Consider the following 22,899-nt stretch of genomic DNA (forward strand, 5'->3'; position numbering starts at 1 on the left):
GTCTGGTGGTCACTCACTATATAATATATTATGTACTCCTGGCTCCTGCTATAACCTATAACTGGCACTGCAGTAGTGCTCCCCAGTCTCCCCCACAATTATAAGCTGTGTGAGCTGAGCAGTCAGACAGATATATATAATATTATATATAGATAATAGATGATGCAGCACACTGGCCTGAGCCTGAGCAGTGCACACAGATATGGTATGTGACTGACTGAGTCACTGTGTGTATCGCTTTTTTCAGGCAGAGAACGGATATATTAAATAAACTGCACTGTGTGTCTGGTGGTCACTCACTATATAATATATTATGTACTCCTGGCTCCTGCTATAACCTATAACTGGCACTGCAGTAGTGCTCCCCAGTCTCCCCCACAATTATAAGCTGTGTGAGCTGAGCAGTCAGACAGATATATATATAATATTATATATAGATAATAGATGATGCAGCACACTGGCCTGAGCCTGAGCAGTGCACACAGATATGGTATGTGACTGAGTCACTGTGTGCTGTGTATCGCTTTTTTCAGGCAGAGAACGGATTATAAAGTAAACTGCACTGTCCTCACTAGTAAACTCTCTCCACTCAGTCTCTACACTTCTACAGTAACAGTACTCCTCCTAGTCAGCTCCAGTAAATCTCTCTCAGTCTCTTATAATCTAAATGGAGAGGACGCCAGCCACGTCCTCTCCCTATCAATCTCAATGCACGTGTGAAAATGGCGGCGACGCGCGGCTCCTTATATAGAATCCGAGTCTCGCGATAGAATCCGAGCCTCGCGAGAATCCGACAGCGTCATGATGACGTTCGGGCGCGCTCGGGTTAACCGAGCAAGGCGGGAAGATCCGAGTCGCTCGGACCCGTGAAAAAAAACATGAAGTTCTGGCGGGTTCGGATTCAGAGAAACCGAACCCGCTCATCTCTAGACATAACACATATTTCTGTTATTTACCAGTGTCAGAGGCAGGGCCGCCATGTGCAAACTTCATGTGGGCCCCCTCCTCTTTGCGGTGTAGTAGACACTCTGACAGGTTTCAGATGTCTGGAAACATGGCGCCCGTCATGTTCCTGGTGACAAATCTATACTGCTCATGCACAAATCACCGGGAAAATGGCCACTGCGGCATTTTCCATTTGATTTTTGCAGCAGCGCCGATGTGGGACTCCGTATAGGCAGTACTTATGTCTCTGGGAAGTAGTGTATTTTTATCTTATAGTTGCCTTCACACTCACCTTGAGCAAAGTCGAATTTATACACGCAGTAAGTGTTCCACTCTTACCGACATAAGAAGTCATTTCTGTAATATAAAAAGACCAATAATGAAACTATGTCTTATGGTGGTAAGATCAGTCACTCTAGCAATGAGTGGGCTGAGGCACAGTTTATCTTGCTGCGTTCATGCCCTGGAACTAGGACAGGATGTATCAACTCTGAATGTGGTCAAACCTCTGGAAATTGCTATTTTGGGATGCTTGCTGCAATTCCCTTATACATACAAGTGGAAAGCAGTGTGTATATGGGAGATATTCACTGAGGACTGATGGCACTGCAGTCCCCATAGAAGCTATCAGTGTCGGACTGGGGCATGAAGGGCCCACCGGGGGAATGCAGTTATAGGGGCCCATACTTAGGGGTGTGACCAGTCTACAAAGGGGGTGTGGCCAGCCTCCACAGAGGCTTGAAATACACAATAGTTTAGTGCAGTGTAATGCAACATATCTACCATGTATAATACAAGTGCACAGTCTTGAACCTGATCCCTAGAGGAAGGAAGGAGTGGGCCCTCATGCAGTGGGGCCTACCGGTGGTTTCCCTGGTACCCCTGTGGGCCAGTCCGACCCTGGAAGCTATGAGGCTGCGATGTGCCAGAATGCATCAAGCTCTGGATATTGAAACTTTGCGGAGCTTGTACCCAATAGGCAATGCCATCTATAGATGGCATTGTCTATAGAAGCCTATGGGCTTCTTAAGTCAGGCTTCCCCTGAGACGGATCCCACTCTAACCCCCTCTCTGCAATTTTTAAAAAAGCAAGCGATGGCTACACATTCGCAGTAAGACTTCCGAATCACAAACCCAGAAGTCCTCACAACATATCGGAAGAGCTGACCTTTATGTTTTTAACCATGTTTATACTGCATACAGCATTAGTAAATGCTGCTATGAATAACAATAATTGGCAGGATGTATTGCACACTATATGCAATGCAGGGTGGATCCTGCCCCTTAGAGTCATACACATTTCAGAATCATCTCCACTTGATGGCAATGGGGGTATTTGCATGCACATAGGCAGGGCCGGTGCAAGGTTTCTCAGTACCAAAATATCAGCCTACTGCCCCCAACCACCACCAATACCCACTTCCCAGCCCTTCAGATGAAAGTGTGACTTATCTGTCCCACAGCCACTACTTGCATTAAATACAACAACTATGTTTCTTTTAGAGACATCATTAATTTTGTGATAGGCAGGCTCAGTGGTGCCCCTAAAGATTCCAGCGCCCTAGGCAGCTGCCTTAAGGTGTGTACACACAGTGAGATCCCTGCTAAGTTCGATTTTGACTATGCGATTTCCCTTGAACTCCTCCAGAGCCCAGATAGCACAGATTGTACAGAAGTGCCAATTTTGACTATACTCTGTACTAGATAGTACACTAGATAGTCAAGATTGACTTGCAAGCACAGTCTATCTAGCCTTACGATACCGACCCCACGGGAGCGTGCATCAGGATCGAATCTGTATCGCAAGCTGCCTAGCACCCTGAGATATGCACTAACTTTTCATAAGATTTTGACTATATAGTCAAAATCTTACAGATTTATCTCACTGTCTGTACACACCTTAAAGCTGCCTAATGTTAGAGCCCGCCCTGCACATAGGCTAAGCTGAGTAAGGGGGTGTAAACAGAATGTTACACCAGGTATAGGGTTGGTGTAAGTCTCTATGCTGAGTAAGGGTGTGTATACAGAATGCTGCACCAGGTATAGGGTTGTTGTGTGTCTAAGCTGAGTAAAGGGGTGTAGACAGAATGCTGCACCAGGTACAGAGCTGGTGTAAGTCTTTAAGCTGAGTAAGGGAGTGCAGACAGAATGCTGCACCAGTTATAGGGCTGGAGTAAGGCCCTCATTCCGAGTTGTTCGCTCGCTAGCAGTTTTTAGCAGCAGTGCAAACGCTAAGCCGCCGCCCTCAGGGAGTGTATTTTAGCTTAGCAGAAGTGCGAACGAAAGGATCGCAGCGCTGCTACATAAAAAGATTGTGCAGTTTCTGAGCAGCTCCAGACCTACTCAGCGCTTGCGATCACTTCAGACAATTCAGTTCCTGTCTTGACGTCACGAACACGCCCTGCCTTTGTCCAGCCATGCCTGCGTTTCCCCAGGCATGCCTGCTTTTGTATCCGACACGCCTGCGTTTTTCCACACACTCCCAGAAAACGGTCAGTTACCTCTCAGAAACGTCCACTTCATGTCAATCACTCGGCTTTTGTGAAAGTACGTCGCACATGCGCATTGCGCCGCATACGCATGCACAGAAGTGCAGCTTTTTTGCCTAAACGCTGCGCTGCGAACGAAAACAGCTAGCGATCAACTCGGAATGACCACCTAAGTTTCTTAGCTAAGTAAGGGGGTGCAGACAGGATGCTGCACCAGGTATAGAGCTGGTGTAAGTCTCTAAGATGAGTAAGGGGGTGTAGACAGAATGCTGCACCAGTTATAGGGCTGGTGTAAGTCTCTAAGCTGAGTAAGGGGGCGTAGACAGGATGCTGCATCAGGTATAGGGCTAGTGTAAGTCTCTAAGATGAGTAAGGGGGTGTAGACAGAATGCTGCACCAGGTATAGGGCTAGTGTAAGTCTCTATGCTGAGTTACGGGATGTAGACAGAATGCTGCACCAGGTATAGGGCTGGTGTAAGTCTATAAGCTGAGTAATGGGTGTAGACAGAATGCTGCACCAGGTATAGGGCTAGTGTAAGTCTATAAGCTGAGTAAGGGGGTGCAGACAGAATGCTGCACCAGGTATAGGGCTAGTGTAAGTCTGCTCTGATAATGATGATCGCTAGTTTCACAGAAATTAATCTTGCTGTGGACTATAGGATACTGCAATGCAGAGGTTTAATACATCTCGTTGACAAGCAGTATGTGGACCCCGGAAGGAAGGCGTTACGATGTCGGCAAGTGTAAATAGGAGATTTATGTTAAGAACTTACCTTTGTTAAATCTCTTTCTGCGAGGTGCACTGGATTCCACAGGAATAACATCAGGGATTGAATTGGATCTTGATCCGAGGCACCAACAGGCTAAAAGCTTTGACTGTTCCCAGGATGCATAGTGCCGCCTCCTCTATATCCCCACCTCCAGGCACTGGAGCTCAGTTTTATTAACCAGTCCAATGCAGTAGCAGCAGGTAAGAGAGATGACAACAGTTTGTAACCACATACTGTCACGATCCGGGTATCTGGACGCCATTTCTTACCCATCAGATGCCTCCTAAGGCTGGCTCAGCGCTCCAGGACCGGATCCCATCTGTTATCCTGATGTGCATATTCCCGCATCCTCTCCTGTCTCTCTGGACGCTGTCACAGTAACGCCTTATACATCTGGCATGGCGTCTCCCGCGGCCTCCGCCGCCGTTCCTGAGCTTCTGCATTCAGAGTGGCGATTACGTCAGCCGCGGCCTCCGCTGTGTCCGCGTGGTTGGATGTGCACCTGTCAGCCTGGCGTCTCCTGTCTCCGGTGGCCGGCGCCGCCATTACTGTTTTCCAGACCACATGGATTACAAACCAAACTTCCCTCCAAGTGTCTGCATGGGCGCAGCCATCTTGGATTCTGTCATCTGATCATATTCACCAATCTGCTGTCTGTATTATTAATTTGCATAATTGCCTAGCCAATGCCTTCCTTGCTGCAGGTATAAATAGGTTGTGCCTGAGCAAGGAAGGCGTCAGTGCTTTGGTTGTCAAACCTAGTTCCAGTTTGTCTCTCTCCTGTGAATGTCTTCCAGGTTCCAGCTCCAGTCTCCAGACTTCTGCTATAGAGATCCGCACCAGCATTCCATCTGCGGTGTAGCCTGACTCTCCGATCCATTCTGGACTCACCTGTTTCCAGCTACAACATCACCTGCTTCCAGCTCAGCTTCCAGCAGTGTACAGCTTCTCTTAAAGGGCCGGTGTCCTTTCTGCAGTTTACCACTCTCCACCGGTATTATTATTTCTCCGCTCTCAAATTCTACATTTCATCTATATTGCATCGCTCTCAAGCTTTATCTATTATTTAACTGGTTCCAGCCAGTATCCACTCCGTGCCAACACCTGTCTGGTTCTAACCAGTACCCACAGCAGCATTTTATCTACAGCAGTCCAGCTTTCCCTGGAACACCAGCTGGTACGACCCTGGGCTTTCCTCATTGCTACAGTTGAGCCTGGTAAGGACTTTCCAACTTGCAGATAATAAGAACTGTCTCATACCACCAGAGCTCTGTGGCCCCTGCCACCCTGTAGTACCCAGGAACTGTATTATTATTTCTCTGCTGATTTTTATGTTTCTTTTTACTGCTACTGTGATGCATGGAGTTTGTCATAAATAAATATCATTGACTTTTACTCAAGTTGTCGTGGTCACGCCTTCGGGCGGTTTCTCTTCATGTTACTTACATGTCCAGGGGTCTGATACAACCTCCCAGGTTCCGGTACATCTCAGCCCCTACAACTGAGGCTGCCTTCCGTCAGCTCAGGCCCTCAGTTGTGACAGTAAGCACTGACCAAATGAATCCAGCCGGAGACCAGGATCAAGCGGCCAGGCCGATGCAAGAACTGGCAGCCCGACTTGAACATCAGGAGGCTGCACAGGGCCACATCATCCGCTGTCTCCAGGATCTCTCTACTCGGCTGGATGGGATTCAGACAACTCTCCGTGGATCAGACGCGTCCGGTGCGTCAACCACAGTGACTCCAGCTATAACCCCATCCACCTTACCCGTTTCTGCTCCACGTCTTCATCTTCTAACGCCAGCAAAATTTGACGGTTCTCCAAGATTCTGCAGGGGATTTCTTAACCAGTGTGAGATTCAGTTTGAGCTACAACCTGGCAATTTTCCCAGTGACCGTACAAAAATTGCCTACATCATCTCTCTTCTCAGTGGCTCAGCCCTTGATTGGGCATCACCGTTATGGGAGAGGTCCGACACCCTGCTATCGTCTTACACTGCATTCGTGTCAACATTCAGGCGCATCTTCGACGAGCCAGGCCGGGTAACTTCAGCTTCGTCTGAGATTCTCCGTTTACGCCAGGGATCACGTACTGTAGGACAATATCTTATACAGTTCCAGATCCTGGCATCCGAACTGGCATGGAACGACGAGGCCCTGTATGCTACATTCTGGCATGGTTTATCTGAGTGTATTAAAGACGAGTTAGCTACCAGAGACTTACCCTCCAAGTTAGATGAGCTAATCTCACTTTGTACAAAAGTTGACTTACGTTTCAGAGAGAGAGCAACTGAGCGTGGAAGATCATCTGCTCCAAAATCTTCTGCTCCTCCTCCTCGCCAACTGTCACCAACTAAAGATGAGCCCATGCAAATTGGCCGTTCCCGTTTAACTCCTGCTGAGCGCCGAAGACGTCTCTCCGAGTCTCTCTGTCTTTATTGTGCAGCTCCGTCTCACACCATTAATGCTTGTCCCAAACGTCCGGGACTCCAGACCCTAGCTCGCCAAGGAGAGGGCCGGCTAGGAGTAATGATCTCCTCTCCATCCCCTCAAGATTGTAATCTCCCAGTCTCGCTTCAAGTTGCTCAACGTTATCAGAACGTCATTGCCCTCCTTGATTCCGGAGCAGCCGGGAACTTTATTACCGAAGCCTATGTTAAACGGTGGTCCCTACCCACCGAGAGACTTCCTTCCTCCTTTTCCTTAACTGCCGTGGATGGCAGTAAAATTTTTGATACAGTTATTGCTCTAAGGACTCTACCAGTTCGTCTGAGAGTGGGAGTTCTTCATTCCGAACTTATTTCACTTTTAGTGATTCCAAGAGCCACACATCCTGTGGTCCTGGGCCTTCCATGGCTCCGTCTTCACAATCCTACAATTGATTGGACGACTACGCAAATCCTGGCATGGGGTCCCTCCTGTGCTGAGACATGTTTGTTTAAAGTGTTGCCTGTCTGTTCTTCCTCCCCCAGGTCGTCTGATGTTCCACCTCCTCCATATCAAGATTTCACGGATGTGTTCAGTAAGGCTTCTGCTGATATCCTTCCTCCTCAGAGAATGGGACTGCCCGATTGATCTCGTTCCAGGGAAGGTTCCACCTCGAGGCCGAACTTATCCGTTGTCTCTGCCCGAGACGCATTCTATGGAGGAATACATTAAAGAGAACCTAGCAAAGGGGTTCATTCGACCTTCTTCTTCTCCAGCCGGCGCAGGCTTCTTTTTTGTAAAAAAGAAAGATGGTGGTCTGCGGCCGTGCATCGACTACAGAGGTTTGAACGACATTACCATCAAGAACCGCTATCCTTTACCCCTGATTACTGAGCTCTTTGACAGAGTTAGCGGAGCTACCATCTTTACAAAGCTGGACTTGAGAGGTGCATACAATCTCATCCGGATCCGTGAGGGTGACGAGTGGAAGACCGCATTTAACACCCGTGACGGACATTATGAGTACCTCATCATGCCCTTCGGATTGAGCAATGCTCCAGCTGTCTTCCAGCATTTTGTCAATGAGATCTTCAGAGACATTCTATACCGTCATGTCGTGGTCTATCTAGATGATATCCTCATTTTTGCCAACAATTTAGAGGAACATCGTTTTTGGGTAAAGGAGGTTCTGTCCCGTCTCCGTGTCAATCATCTCTATTGCAAATTAGAGAAATGCGTCTTTGAAGTCAAGTCCATTCCGTTTCTAGGGTACATTGTGTCCGGTTCCGGACTAGAGATGGATCCTGAGAAACTACAAGCAATCCAGAATTGGCCGGTACCCTTAACCCTCAAAGGGGTCCAGAGGTTCTTAGGGTTCGCCAATTATTACTGAAAGTTTATACGAGACTTTTCCACCATTGTGGCGCCTATTACTGCTTTCACCAAGAAGGGTGCTAACCCGTCCAAGTGGTCTGAAGAAGCCATGCAAGCTTTTCATCTTTTAAAACAGAGGTTCATCTCTGCGCCTGTCCTGAAACAGCCTGACATCGACTCTCCTTTCATCTTAGAGGTGGATGCCTCCTCCGTTGGAGTAGGAGCGGTGTTATCTCAGAGGGCTAAAGATGGCCATTTACATCCTTGCAGTTTCTTCTCACGGAAGTTCTCCCCAGCGGAACGCAACTATGCCATTGGCGACCAGGAGTTGCTAGCCATCAAGCTCGCTCTAGAGGAGTGGAGATATCTGTTGGAGGGAGCCTCTCATTCAATCACCATCCTTACAGACCACAAGAACCTTCTATATCTGAAAGGCGCACAATGTCTCAACCCTCGTCAGGCCAGATGGGCACTTTTCTTTTCCAGGTTCGACTTTAAACTCCAGTTCTGTCCGGGCTCTCAGAATCGCAAGGCCGATGCCCTTTCCCGCTCATGGGAGCAAGAAAATGAGTCAGAGTCTTCAGACAAGCATCCTATTATAAATCCGTTGGCATTCTCCACGGTAGGGATGGACTCTACGCCCCCATCAGGAAAAAGTTTTGTGAAGCCGACACTAAGGAAGAAGCTCATGCATTGGGCCCATGCTTCCCGCTTTGCCGGACATACAGGTATCCAAAAAACCCTGGAGTTTATCTCTAGGTCCTATTGGTGGCCAACTCTGAAAAAGGACGTTTTGGAGTTTATTGCATCTTGCCCAAAGTGTGCTCAACATAAAGTATCCCGCCAGTCGCCTGCGGGGCAACTGGTTCCACTATCTGTTCCCCGTCGACCATGGACCCATTTGTCGATGGATTTTATTACTGATTTGCCCATGTGCAACAAGTTCAATACCATCTGGGTGGTAGTTGACCGGTTCACCAAGATGGCACACTTCATTCCTCTCACCGGTCTTCCGTCAGCTTCCAAGTTGGCTCAAGTATTCATACAAGAGATCTTCCGACTCCACGGTCTTCCAGAAGAAATTATCTCAGATCGAGGAGTTCAATTCACAGCCAAATTCTGGCGAAGTTTATGTCAAGTCCTCCAAGTCAAGCTAAAGTTTTCCACGGCTTACCATCCTCAGACCAATGGTCAAACTGAGAGGGTGAATCAGGACTTGGAGTCCTTCCTCCGCATCTATGTGTCCTCCTCTCAAGATGACTGGGTCCAATTACTTCCCTGGGCCGAGTTCTGTCATAACAACCAGTATCATTCTTCATCTTCTTCAACACCATTCTTCACCAACTTTGGATTCCACCCTAAAGTCCCTGAGTTCCAACCGCTTCCAGCAACTTCTGTTCCCGCAGTGGATATCACCTTGCATCAGTTTGCCAATATCTGGAAGAGCGTACGATTAGCTCTGCTCAAGGCATCGTTCAGGTACAAGAAGTTTGCGGATAAGAAGCGTCGAGCAGTTCCTGCTCTCAAGGTGGGTGATCGGGTATGGTTATCCACGAAGAATTTGAGGTTGAGAGTTCCCAGTATGAAGTTTGCACCTCGCTTCATCGGTCCTTTTAAAATTGATCAAGTCATCAATCCTGTTGCTTACAGACTCCAGTTACCTCCTTTCTTAAAAATACCCAGGACATTCCATGTTTCCCTGTTGAAACCGTTAATCTTGAATCGGTTTCATTCCTCACTTCCTCCAACTCCGAAAGTCCAAACTCAACGAGGCGTTGAGTATGAAGTGGCCAAGATCCTGGACTCACGTCACCGTTACGGTCAACTTCAGTATCTTATTGACTGGAAGGGTTATGGCCCTGAGGAACGTTCATGGACCAATGCTTCTGATGTCCATGCTCCTGCCTTGGTCTGGAGATTCCATTCCAAGTTTCCTCAAAAGCCAAAGAAGTGTCCTGGGGCCACTCCTAAAGGGGGGGGTGCTGTCACGATCCGGGTATCTGGACGCCATTTCTTACCCATCAGATGCCTCCTAAGGCTGGCTCAGCGCTCCAGGACCGGATCCCATCTGTTATCCTGATGTGCATATTCCCGCATCCTCTCCTGTCTCTCTGGACGCTGTCACAGTAACGCCTTATACATCTGGCATGGCGTCTCCCGCGGCCTCCGCCGCCGTTCCTGAGCTTCTGCATTCAGAGTGGCGATTACGTCAGCCGCGGCCTCCGCTGTGTCCGCGTGGTTGGATGTGCACCTGTCAGCCTGGCGTCTCCTGTCTCCGGTGGCCGGCGCCGCCATTACTGTTTTCCAGACCACATGGATTACAAACCAAACTTCCCTCCAAGTGTCTGCATGGGCGCAGCCATCTTGGATTCTGTCATCTGATCATATTCACCAATCTGCTGTCTGTATTATTAATTTGCATAATTGCCTAGCCAATGCCTTCCTTGCTGCAGGTATAAATAGGTTGTGCCTGAGCAAGGAAGGCGTCAGTGCTTTGGTTGTCAAACCTAGTTCCAGTTTGTCTCTCTCCTGTGAATGTCTTCCAGGTTCCAGCTCCAGTCTCCAGACTTCTGCTATAGAGATCCGCACCAGCATTCCATCTGCGGTGTAGCCTGACTCTCCGATCCATTCTGGACTCACCTGTTTCCAGCTACAACATCACCTGCTTCCAGCTCAGCTTCCAGCAGTGTACAGCTTCTCTTAAAGGGCCGGTGTCCTTTCTGCAGTTTACCACTCTCCACCGGTATTATTATTTCTCCGCTCTCAAATTCTACATTTCATCTATATTGCATCGCTCTCAAGCTTTATCTATTATTTAACTGGTTCCAGCCAGTATCCACTCCGTGCCAACACCTGTCTGGTTCTAACCAGTACCCACAGCAGCATTTTATCTACAGCAGTCCAGCTTTCCCTGGAACACCAGCTGGTACGACCCTGGGCTTTCCTCATTGCTACAGTTGAGCCTGGTAAGGACTTTCCAACTTGCAGATAATAAGAACTGTCTCATACCACCAGAGCTCTGTGGCCCCTGCCACCCTGTAGTACCCAGGAACTGTATTATTATTTCTCTGCTGATTTTTATGTTTCTTTTTACTGCTACTGTGATGCATGGAGTTTGTCATAAATAAATATCATTGACTTTTACTCAAGTTGTCGTGGTCACGCCTTCGGGCGGTTTCTCTTCATGTTACTTACATGTCCAGGGGTCTGATACAACCTCCCAGGTTCCGGTACATCTCAGCCCCTACAACTGAGGCTGCCTTCCGTCAGCTCAGACCCTCAGTTGTGACACATACACTACATTCTCACGACAGGAGAAGGTACCAGCGGCTAATACCATACAAACCCAAAGAAGCTAAGTGGAATCCAGTGTACCTCGCAGAAAGAGATTTAACAAAGGTAAGTTCTTACCATAAATCTCCTTTTCTGCAGCGGGGTACACTGGATTTCCACAAGGATAACATCAGGGATGTCCAAAAGCAGTTCCGCATGGGAGGGGACGCACTGTAGCAGGCACAAGAACCCGGCATCCAAAGAAGGCATCCTGGGATAATGAACATGTTCACTGAGGACCACGTAGTCGCCTTGCACAATTGTTCAAGGGTCGCACCACGGCGGGCCGCCCAAGAAGGTCCAACAGGCCGAGTAGAATGGGCTTTGATGGTTGCAGGAGCTGGAAGGCCAGCCTGTACATAAGCATATGCAATCACCATTCTAATCCATCTGGCCAAGGTCTGCTTATTAGCAGGCCAGCCACGTTTGTGAAAACCAAAAAGAACAAAGAGAGAGTCAGATCTCCTAAGAGAAGCTGTTCTCTTCACATAAATACGGAGAGCCTGTTCCACATCCAAAGACCGCTCTTTGGAGGATAAACCTGGAGAGGTAAAGACCGGAACCACAATCTCCTGGTTAAGGTGGAAAGGCGACACCACCTTAGGCAAATAACCAGGACGAGTTCTAAGAACCGCCCGATCACGGTGAAAAATCAGAAAGGGAGACCGACAGGACAAGGCACCCAAATCTGAAACCTGTCTAGGAGAGGCAATAGCCAGCAGAAATAAGACCTTAAGAGTAAGCCACTTAAGGTCCACAGACTCAAGAGGTTCAAACGGAGACCCTTGTAAGACATCCAGAACAACCTACAAATCCCAAGGAGCCACAGGCGGGACATACAGTAGGGAGGTTGAATCTGTAAAACACCCTGAGTGAATGTATGAACATCAGGCAGAGTCACAATTTTTCTCTAATACCATATCGACAAGGCAGAAATATGAACCTTGAGGGAGGCCAGACGAAGGCCTAAGTCCAGGCCCTGTTGCAGGAAAGCCAAAAGTATGGCAGTACTGAACTTGTATGCGTCATAATTGTTAGACGCACACCAAGCAAAGTAAGAATTCCAGACCCTATGATAAATCTGAGCAGAAGCCGGTTTACGGGCTTTCAACATAGTTTGAATGACCGCCTCAGAAAATCTTTTGTCCCTCAGTACTGAAGCTTCAAGAGCCATGCCATCAAAGCCAACCGGGCCAAATTGTGGTAGACACAAGGGCCCTGAATGAGGAGGTCTGGGCGCTGCAGAAGCAGAAGATGACGCTCTATTGAGAGACCCTGTAGGTCTGAGAACCAACGCCGTCTGGGCCACGCTGGAGCGATTAGAAGTAGTATTCCTCCTTCTTGCTTGAACTTCCTTATCTCCCTGAGCAGAAGTGACCCCGGAGGGAACATGTACGGCAGCTGAAATTTCCACGGATTTGCCAGTGCATCCACGAATGCTGCTTGAGGATCCCTTGTCCTTGCTACGAAGACCAGAACCTTGTGATTTAGGTTTACATCTGGTAGGCCCCACTTGTCCACTAGGATTTGAAAGACTTCCGGATGAAGACTCCACTCTCCGGCGTGTACGTCCTGACAACTGAGGAAGTCCGTTTCCCAGTTGAGGACTCCCAGAATGAATACTGACGATATGGCTGGCAGATGGCGTTCCGCCCAATGTAGGATTTTTGACACTTCCATCATTGCCATGCGGCTTTGAGTGCCGCCTTGATGATTTATGTACGCCACCGTGGTGGCGTTGTCTGACCGTACTTGAACAGGCCGTTCTGTACCAGAGGCAGGGCTAGTGTCAACGCATTGAACACTTCAGCAATTCCAGAATGTTTATCGGGAGGAGAGATTCCTCCCTGGTCCACTGACCCTAAAGAGAGTGTTGCTCCAAAACCGCACCCCAACCCCGTAGACTGGCATCCGTCCTCAGAAGGACCCAGTTGGAGATCTAGAAGGGACGACACATGCTCAGTTGCTGGTCCTGTAGCCACCAGGTCAGTGACAGGCGGACCTCCGGAGTCAAGGAGATCATGTGAGTCCTGATCCGGTGAGGCCAGCCATCCCATTTGGAGAGTATTAACCTCTGCAGAGGGCGGGAGTGAAATTGAGCGTCCTCTACCTTGTTGAAAGCCGACACCATAAGGCCTAATACTTGCATCGCCGAGTGTATCGACACACGTTGGCGAGAGAGGAAGTATCTTATCTTGTCCTGAAGTCTCAGGACCTTCTCCGGAGACAAAAACAACCGGTTGTGGGTGTCCAATAGTGCTCCCAGGTGCACCATGCTCTGAGCAGGGACCAGGGAAGATTTCTTCCAGTTGATGGGCTTGCAGGAATTGGACCGTCAGTGCCAGATGACGAAGGAGAACCTCTGGAGAGTTTGCCAGGATCAACAAGTCGTCTAGATATGGCAGGATCCTGATACCCTGACGGCGGAGCAGAGCCGCCATGACCTTGGTGAAAATTCTTGGAGCCGTGGTCAGACCAAAAGGTAAGGCCTGGAATTGAAAATGTAGGTTGCCAATAGCAAACCACAGGTATTGCTGATGCGACACTGTAATAGGTTTATGCAGGTAAGCATCCTGTATGTCCAGGGATACCATATTGTCCTTGGGCTCCAAAGCCAGAACAATACAGCGAAGAGTTTCCATACGGAATTTGGAAACTTTCACAAATTTGTTCAAAGACTTGAGGTTGAGAATGGGCCGGGAAGATCCATTCGGTTTCGGAACTAGGAACAGCGTTGAATAGTACCCACTGCCTCTCTGAGTCAGAGGCACCGGCACTATCACTACCGTGTCCAGGAGGGATTGTACCACCAGATGGAGAGTTTTTGCTTTTACTGAATCCGAAGAGACGTTTGTTGAGCAAAACTGGTGAGTCTTGAAAGAGATGGCGTATCCATGATCGACGACTTCCCTTATCCAGGCATCTGAAGTGGTCTGTAACCATACCTTAGCAAACCCTAGAAGTCAGCCTCCCACCCTGGGATCTCCCAGAGGGAGGCCTGCCCCGTCATGCAGCAGGCTTGTCTGTTTTGGAGCAGGCTGATGGGCAGCCCAGGCACGTTTAGGTTTGGGCTTAGTGCAGGGGTGGCCAACCAGTCAGAAACAAAGAGCCAAAAATTGTGTTAGGCACGTCAAAGAGCCGACATTGAGCCGCAGGCTCACATGCAAAAATGGGGTGTGGCCTTGTGCCTGCTAGGCCACGCCTCTGGTATAAAATACATTTAAAAAGCCAGATACACATAAAATACATTTTTAAAGCCAAATCCAACATAAAATACATTTAAAAAGCCACTTCCACATAAAATAATTGAGAAAGAAAGATCCACATAAAATATATTGAAAAAGCAAGATTCACATAATACACTTCAGCTCCCCCATGTGTCACTTCAGCCTCATGTGTCACTCCTGCTAGCACACTCCTACAGTATGTCACTCCAGCCAGCTCCCCCATGAGTTACTCCTGCCAGCACTCTCCTGTGTCACTCCAGCCAGGACCCTCATGTGTCACTACAGACCCCCCGAAAACACACCTTGTGCCATTGCAGCAGTCCCTTATGTGTCCTCTGTTTGCCAGTGGGTGTCTCACCTCTAGTATCTGGCTCTCTCAGTTCTCAGTCCCCGTAGTGCTGCTGCTGACTGTCTGGTTGGAGTGCAGCAGTTTCCAGATCTGTTGTGGTCACGTGACTTCGAGTGTCGGGAGCCACATTTGAGGATCGAAAGGAAGTACTCTTAGCCTTCGGAGCAGAAGGAGAAGTACTAGGTAGTCATCCAGTCTTAGCAGATGCTAAGTCAGCACTAATCTTATTGAGTTCTTCCCCAAAAAGTATGTTTTCCTTAAAAGGGATCACCTCCAAGGTCTTTGTAGAGTTCAGATCTACAGACCAGGGCCGCAACCAGAGGATTCGGCGAGCCAGAATAGACGTTGTAGACGCTTTGGCCGCCAGGATACCTGCATCAGATGCCGCCTCCTGAATATAATGAGAGGCTGTAATAATGTATGAAAAACACTGTCTAGCATTCTCAGGAAAATTAGATGGTAGTTCCGCTTCAACTTCCTGAACTCAGGCCTCTATAGCTTTAGCAGCCCAAGAGGCAGCAATAGTAGGCCTGTGTACAGCTCCAGCAAGAGTGTAAATAGACTTCAAGCAACCCTCCACACACTTATCCGTCGGTTCCTTCAGAGAGGTGACGGTAGTGACAGGCAGAGCAGATGATACCACCAGATGCGTGATTTGTGAGTCCACCGGCGGTGGTGTTTCCCAATTTTTACTTAACTCTGCAGCGAGGGGATAATGAGCTAGCATCCTTTTAGACAGGAAGAATTTCTTTCTTGGATACTCCCAGGATTCCTGACGTATGTCAACTAAGTGGTCAGAATAGGGCAAAACTAATTTAGAGACCTTCTGACACTTGACCTTATCTGGTTTCTTAGAGGGAGCCGGAGGTTCTTCATTATCATCAGTTTGAAGAATCAGCCTGATAGCCTCCAAGAGGTCAGGAACATCCACTTGTGTCATAGATTCCCCATCGGAAGCATCTGCATCAGTGTCTGAGGGGTCAGTATATGCGCCATCTTCATCGGATGAAGTATCCGAAACATGCGTGGATTGTGAGGAAGTAATGGCCCACTTAGATGACCCCTTGGTTTTAGGTGGGCGAGGGTCAGGATTTTGCTTAGCCAAAGATGGATTTAATTTCTGTAACTGAGAGGACAGAGTATCTGCCCATGGAGGATTAACTGCAGGGACAATATGTGGCTGTAATGGCACAGGAGGTCCCATAGGGGGCGCAAGTCTAGTTGCCAGCGTAGTCAGTAAATTATAAAATGTAGCCCACGGCGGGTCATGATTTACCCCCGTTGATGTAGACTGACGGGTATAAAACCCCCAGTACCTGATCCCTCAGCTGCAATATTTTCCTCAGAGACATCCATGGCATTAGCACTGCATGGTGCAGGATTAGCCATAGAATTATCACCCTGTTTAGCTGACATTACATGAAAGCCTAACCATATGGTGAAATAGCACAATATAAGCAGACAAAGTACCTGACAGAAATCCCCCTGTATAATGTGACTATAAGCAGAGCACACACGGAGGATTTAAGAGGTATATGGTAACTGTAATACACAGAGAAAAATACCAAAAAAGTATATCCTGTGAAACACTATATTATATGATAACCCTGACGCACTTAGCCCCCCTCAGGGTATGGAATATAGGGATAGCAGTATATGTGAGATACACGGAATGGAAATCTCACAGCAGCTATTGGCACACACAGTCACATGTACAATGCAGAAATTATTACAAACAGCAATAAAACTGCACTGGACTAGCAATACTAAGGGGGACATGTACTAAGCAGTGTTAAAAGTGGAGAAGTGAGCCAGTGGAGAAGTTGCCCATGGCAACCAATCAGCTGCTCTGTATACTTTTATAGTATGCAAATTATACATGTTACATCAATGCTGATTGGTTGCCATGGGCAACTTCTCCACTGGCTCACTTCTCCACTTTTATCACTGTTTAGTACATGTCCCAGTAAGTAACTACACTACTAAGTAAAGCTATTCAAATATATAAATATAACAATGCACAGTAAAGACTGGATGTATATCCCAGTGTACTTGTACTAAATATCCCTTAATGTGTGCACTTGTTCTTAACTAACACTGTCTAAAAGACATGTAGAATACTTAAGTGTCCTGTAAATGCACAGCGCTGCTGATGCAGGCGGCTTTACAGAAGAGACATTGCCCAGCAGTCCCGGAATCAGCTCAGCATGTGTGTAATGGCGCCCAAACACTGACAGGGAGTGAGGGAGACAGAGAGATGCAGCTCCATGGCGGGAACATTAGCAGTAAATGGCGGCTGGGGGAGGGGCTACAGGTCAGAGCCTTATCCCCTTGCTGGACTTCACCACCGGGTACTGCGGTCCTTAGTAAAACGGATTTTTATATAATCCGACCTTTGCCTTTGCCCTGGTGGTCTAGTGGAGTCCCTGTATGGCCACAGTGTCCATGCCAGTGCGTGCGGTCCGTCTCCTAAAGACCGTGCCGGATCGTGATTTCCAGCCTGGGGGACCCTCTAACCTCCTCCCTTGATGCGGCGGGTGTGGTATGGAAGGTAGATAGCAACTAGGTCGACAGTGTCTAGGTAGACCACTATTGGTCGACAGTAACTAGGTCGACAGGGTGTCTAGGTCAACATGGCCTAGGTCGACAGGTCAAAGGGTCGACATGAGTTTTTTATGTTTTTTTGGTGTCGTTTTCTTCGTAGAGTGACCAGGTACCCCAACTAGTGCACCGTGTCCCCTCGCATGGCTCACCATGCTTCGGGCATGGTGCCTTCGCTTCGCTCGGTACACTTTACCGTTCCAATCGTAGTCCACGTGGATTGTTAAGTATGAAAAGGTTCAAAAAAAGAAAAAAATCGTGAAAAACTCATCTCGACTTTTTGACCTGTCAACCTAGAACACGTCGACCTAGTTACTGTCGACCAATAGTGGTCGACCTAGATAGTGTCGACCTAGATAGTGTCAATCTAGAGACCAGATCCCGATGCGGCCAGGCGATCCTGTGTGTGTGTGCTCTAAGGAAAACCGGAGCCCTCCGCTGTAAGTACCCGGCAACCAGGGCGCGGGAGTATACAGCGCCGCCGGGGGAGGTGAGGGAGCCGCAGCACGATATGTCAGAATTACATATAGCACTTTTAAGTGCCTATGCTGCAGCCCTTGAAGTCTTCTGTCTTCTATAAAAGCTCTTTTCAGGGCTGCCTAGCGCAGCCCTCCCTGTTAGCTGCCTGCACTGCAAACTGAGCTCCAGTGCCTGGAGGCGGGGATATAGAGGAGACGGCACTATACATCCTGGGAACAGTCAAAGCTTTTAGCCTGTTGGTGCCTCGGATCAAGATCCAACTCTACACCCTGATGTTATCCCTGTGGAATCCCAGTGTACCCCGCTGTAGAAATGCTACTTTAAGCATTCTAAACCTCCCGGCAGTACAACTGTAATTCATCATGGGACTAATTCAGATGTGGATGGAACAGCACTTTGGGCTAGATGGGTGTGGATTATTAGATCTACACTATAAAGGTCTACAGTAAATAGGTCTGCCACTAATGATAGACATGCATAGTATAGGTAGACAGTAGAAAAGGTTCACAGGGTTAAAAGCTCGACATGGAAATGGTCAACATAAATTATGATTTTTTTTTTTTTTGGGGGGGGGGGGGTGTTTTGGCACTTTTCTGCCACAAACAAGCCCCATTAGTGTCCCACATCCCCTTGCATGCTTCAAGCAAGGTGCGCCACAGCACTCAGCACAGGTTACTATTCCCAATCGTAGCCCACTTGGAAGGTAAAGTATAAAAAAGTTTTTTTTTTAATAAATAAAAAAAACTTAGTGTCGATCATATGTGTGTCGACCATTGCCATGTCGACATTTTGGCCACGTCAAGCTTTTAATCTTGTCGACCTAATGCATGTCAATGATTAGTGGTTGATCTATTGACTGTAGACCTTTTTAGTGTAGATCTATAGACCGGATACTTATGGTAATGCGCAGGAGTCAAGTAGATGCCTCCTGCTTCAGTAGTGATCCAACATGCACCCTAAGACGCAGCATCAGATCACTGACTTACCATCAGGTGTCTTGTGGCACCAATGGGGATGCACAAGCCGCCCGTCGCAGAGGCCAGGAAATCTTCATTCAACTACGGGGATCCCTGGCCTCTTCCCTCCCCCTAAACGGCGGTGACATGCCTCTGTTTTCACAAATGGAGGCAATTGCTGCCCGCTTCCCGCTCCCAAAATAGCATCAGATTGTCAATCACTAACTGTCTGATGCTGGTTTGCTCCTACATCGCAGGACCCATTAGTTTATGCACAGAACGTTTCCTGCACATGCACAAAGTACCGAATATCGGTACTTTGCGCATCAGGTAGCAGATCCAATGTTATCTGAATGAGGGCCCATGTTTGCAGCTGTACTGTCTTCAACTGTATAGTAACATTTTATACTTGCCAACATTGCGCGTCTACCTTCGGGGTCCTTATTGTGCTTGTCAAGATTTTTGATTGTTGACAAGCATACTACTGTACATTCCCAATGATCTTCCACTGAGTCTCCACAGGTCAAAAGGGCAATCTACTGTATTTGGCAGAGCAGGTCAGAACAGAATTTACATATCAATTGAAAATTAACCATTCACTTTGTGTGTACCTCTCATGTACACTTAATATACAGATTATATACAAAAATGCGCTATGACACTGGGTACAATAAAAGTAATTTCAAATGGTAATTCGAAAGTCCTCACAGTTTTAGTCAAATGTTTCAAGGAATTTTCTCCAGTCCGATGGCACATAAACAGAGAAAAGAAAAGGAAAAATGGAAAAAAGAAATTTCCAATGTGTAGTAGTTCTTTAAAATGTAGTAGGAGTTATACTGCGGGAATATAGGATGTAAATTCTCCCCTCCTCCGTGTCTGTATGGAATCAGAATCAGAATCAGAATCAGCTTTATTGGCCAGGTGTACTCACGTACACTAGGAATTCTTTGTGGTACAATGTATCGCCAAGCAGCAACATGGAGGAAAAAAATGTAGCATACATTACAAACATTACACATATGAGTTCATACTGCACATATGCAACTGTACAGTAGACATATTATACATTTAAGACTAAAAACTAAGGCTGCTTGGCAGAGCAGCACCGAGGCAGCCATCCGTGGCGCCAACTAGAACTCACATAATGCACATAATACAGAAGATTTAAGCATTACATCAAAAGATAAACCACACAGACAAAGACACAGAAAGAATAATGCATGATTGGTGTAGGCATTTTGAGTAATAACCTCCAGGGGTTGTGTATTCCACCATCACAAGGCACCTGGTGCGGCAGCCATCTTAGGCGCACTGCGTAGGATTACCCACGGTGGAATAGTCCACCCCTAGAAGAGAACACAAAATGGGGAGATTGCAGAGTCCTTAAGTTCAGAGTAGGGTTCCAATAGAAACATCAGGTCCACGCATTTTTCATCCCATCCACAAGCGCCCCAGATAAGGCAGCCATGTTGGGCGCACTACAAGGTTACACTGTGGGAGATGAGCCATACAGGGGCCAAATGCATGTATGGGAGAACTGACACGTGTGTAGGCGTATGCTATACCCTGCATGGAAAGATCCAAATGAAGCACACCCCGCCCACAGGGGAACCATCCGAGGCAGCCATGTGGGGCGCACTGCATAGGTTACTGCTGGCAGGGTGTGCAACCAATGGAGGTACACATTACGGGAATAGCACACAGTGGGGGGAAAGTACCCTGTAAGAAGAAAGAGAAGAGAAAGACACATTTGCAGGAAAAAAACTGTACTAACATTATTTTGTGAAAAAGATAAATGTCCTGGTCTCATGAGAGCAGTGCGGGTGGGTGTGAGAATGTGGGGTGCACACTAATGTCCAATGGAACTGACCCAGCAAAGTATGGTCCTGATGCGCACGTCCCTCAGTTCCCAGCTGAGCTTGGGGGGTAGTCCCGGGGGCAGTCATGATGTTCTTGGACACAGAAGAAGTAGGCATTGGTCCTGGTGTTCTCATGGCAGAGGTGAGGAGAGGCCACATAATGCTCCAGATTTCTTTCTTGATGCTGGTCAATGTTTGTTCAACTGTTTTTTTAACTGTTCATTTTCAAGACGCTTAGAGAAGGAACGCTTTGAGTATTGGAACGCACAGCTGACATGCACAGCTGTGCATGGTTGAAGTTACAGATATACTATGGGAAATTGACCCAACTACAGCTGAGGCAAATGTTCCACTAATCAAAGGTGTTACATTACACAGTGATTGACTAAACAAACACCAGCCCAGTGAGCCTTAATTAAATATGCAGCACTGACCAAGCTTTGAAACGCAGGTTTTTTACATTACAAACAAAAGCAAAAATCACAAAACTGTCTAACAAATGATTTGAACATACATTTGAATTATGAATGTTTTGCATAGGTGCAGATAGCAATAGCCAGATTACATGGGGAGATTTGTACATACATTTGAAATATGAATGTTTTGCATAGGTGCAGATAGCAATAGCCAGATTACATGGGGAGATTTGTACATACATTTGAAATATGAATGTTTTGCATAGGTGCAGATAGCAATAGCCAGATTACATGGGGAGATTTGTACATACCTGAGGATGAGAAGAAAAAGGAGATGGTTAAGTTCAAGCCAATGCAGGAACTGTTTTTTTAACTGTTCATTTTCAAGACGCTTAGAGAAGGAACGCTTTGAGTATTGGAACGCACAGCTGACATGCACAGCTGTGCATGGTTGAAGTTACAGATATCAGTCTCCAAACCTTCAAGCGTTCCCTCAAAACTCACTATTCAATATTCTGGGGCCACCCGGAAAGTGTATCGGTCAAAGTTTAAACAAATGCTCACTTCTTGCTTACTTCGACATATGTGTGTAGACTCCTATAAAGGTATCTTTTAAGGCTTCTAGGGATTTCGCTTCACTCTTAGCAGAATCCTTGATATCTGTGATTGCTCTATAGAACATGTGGGACAAATTACATAAAAGAACAAATCCAATGTGTAGTATTTCTTAGACACCCGTTGTCATGGGTATAGTGAATAAGGGGAGGAATGAAAACAAAACCCTTATTGCTTTGTGTTTTTATACCATGTAAAGAGACCACCCAAACACAAAGTGATATAAGGTGAATGCCAGATGCTCACTCTTAGGCTTACATCTAAGCAGATGAATGGACACACGTAAAGGTATCTTTTCAACTTGAAGTAATAGTTGTTCAAAATATCACGCTTACACGTGTTCTTACTTGAAGAATGCGAGGTATGTTCCCGTAACGGGTTCTTTCAAATCATATCTGTAGTCAAATTCCACCCATAGACGTGCTCATATCAAATGAGTTTTATTCCATAAAAATAAATAAAATAATTTACATTAAAAAACGTGAGAGCCTGGGTCGCCTTGCCTCAGCAGTTGTGATAGTCCCAAAAGAGGGCAAGAACCATATGAAAAAGTCCAAATGATCTTACCGAAATTGCTGGGAAACGCCAAAAGACAAGGGTCACCAAGTTCTTACCAAACAAGCATGCCACCAACGCGTTTCGACTACTTTAGTCTTCCTCAGGGTGATAGTAAAGGTAAGGATCCCAGAGCAATCTATTTATGCTCTGGGAGATCCCGCCTCTTTGGATGGATTCATGGAGGAAATACAGATATACAATAGAATAAAATCACGAGAAAGGTCCATATGAATAGCCATGGTATAACAATGTTCAAAATGATATAGCGTTTATACAATTAAAAGGCATAACATGGTTAAATTAATTAAATATACAAAGGAAACGGGTTGTCATGACAACCTGTATGGCTAGCCAATAGTAATTACTTCCTGTCTCCATTTTAAAACTGAAGTTGAGCCGGCGTGGAACGCAAACTGCGGGGCAACGTGGTATAAACAGGAAGTTTGGATGACGTATTTCCTTCCCCATGCGTTCCACGAGCATGCGATACCGGAAGTATG

At 47.1% G+C, this 22,899-nt stretch overlaps 1 protein-coding gene across 1 annotated transcript in view; it reads right to left on the reverse strand.

Annotated features, from left to right (window-relative positions):
• Positions 1–22,899, reverse strand: part of LOC134970066 (cathepsin W-like) — a 224,942-nt gene that overhangs the window by 97,296 nt on the left and 104,747 nt on the right. Inside the window, exon 8 of the mRNA XM_063946161.1 lies at positions 1,238–1,302. Within this exon, the coding sequence (XP_063802231.1) occupies positions 1,238–1,302 (65 nt within the window). The remainder of the gene's footprint in view (positions 1–1,237; positions 1,303–22,899) is intronic.

This window comes from Pseudophryne corroboree, chromosome 11, assembly GCF_028390025.1.
Source record: "Pseudophryne corroboree isolate aPseCor3 chromosome 11, aPseCor3.hap2, whole genome shotgun sequence".
NCBI lineage: Eukaryota > Metazoa > Chordata > Amphibia > Anura > Myobatrachidae > Pseudophryne > Pseudophryne corroboree.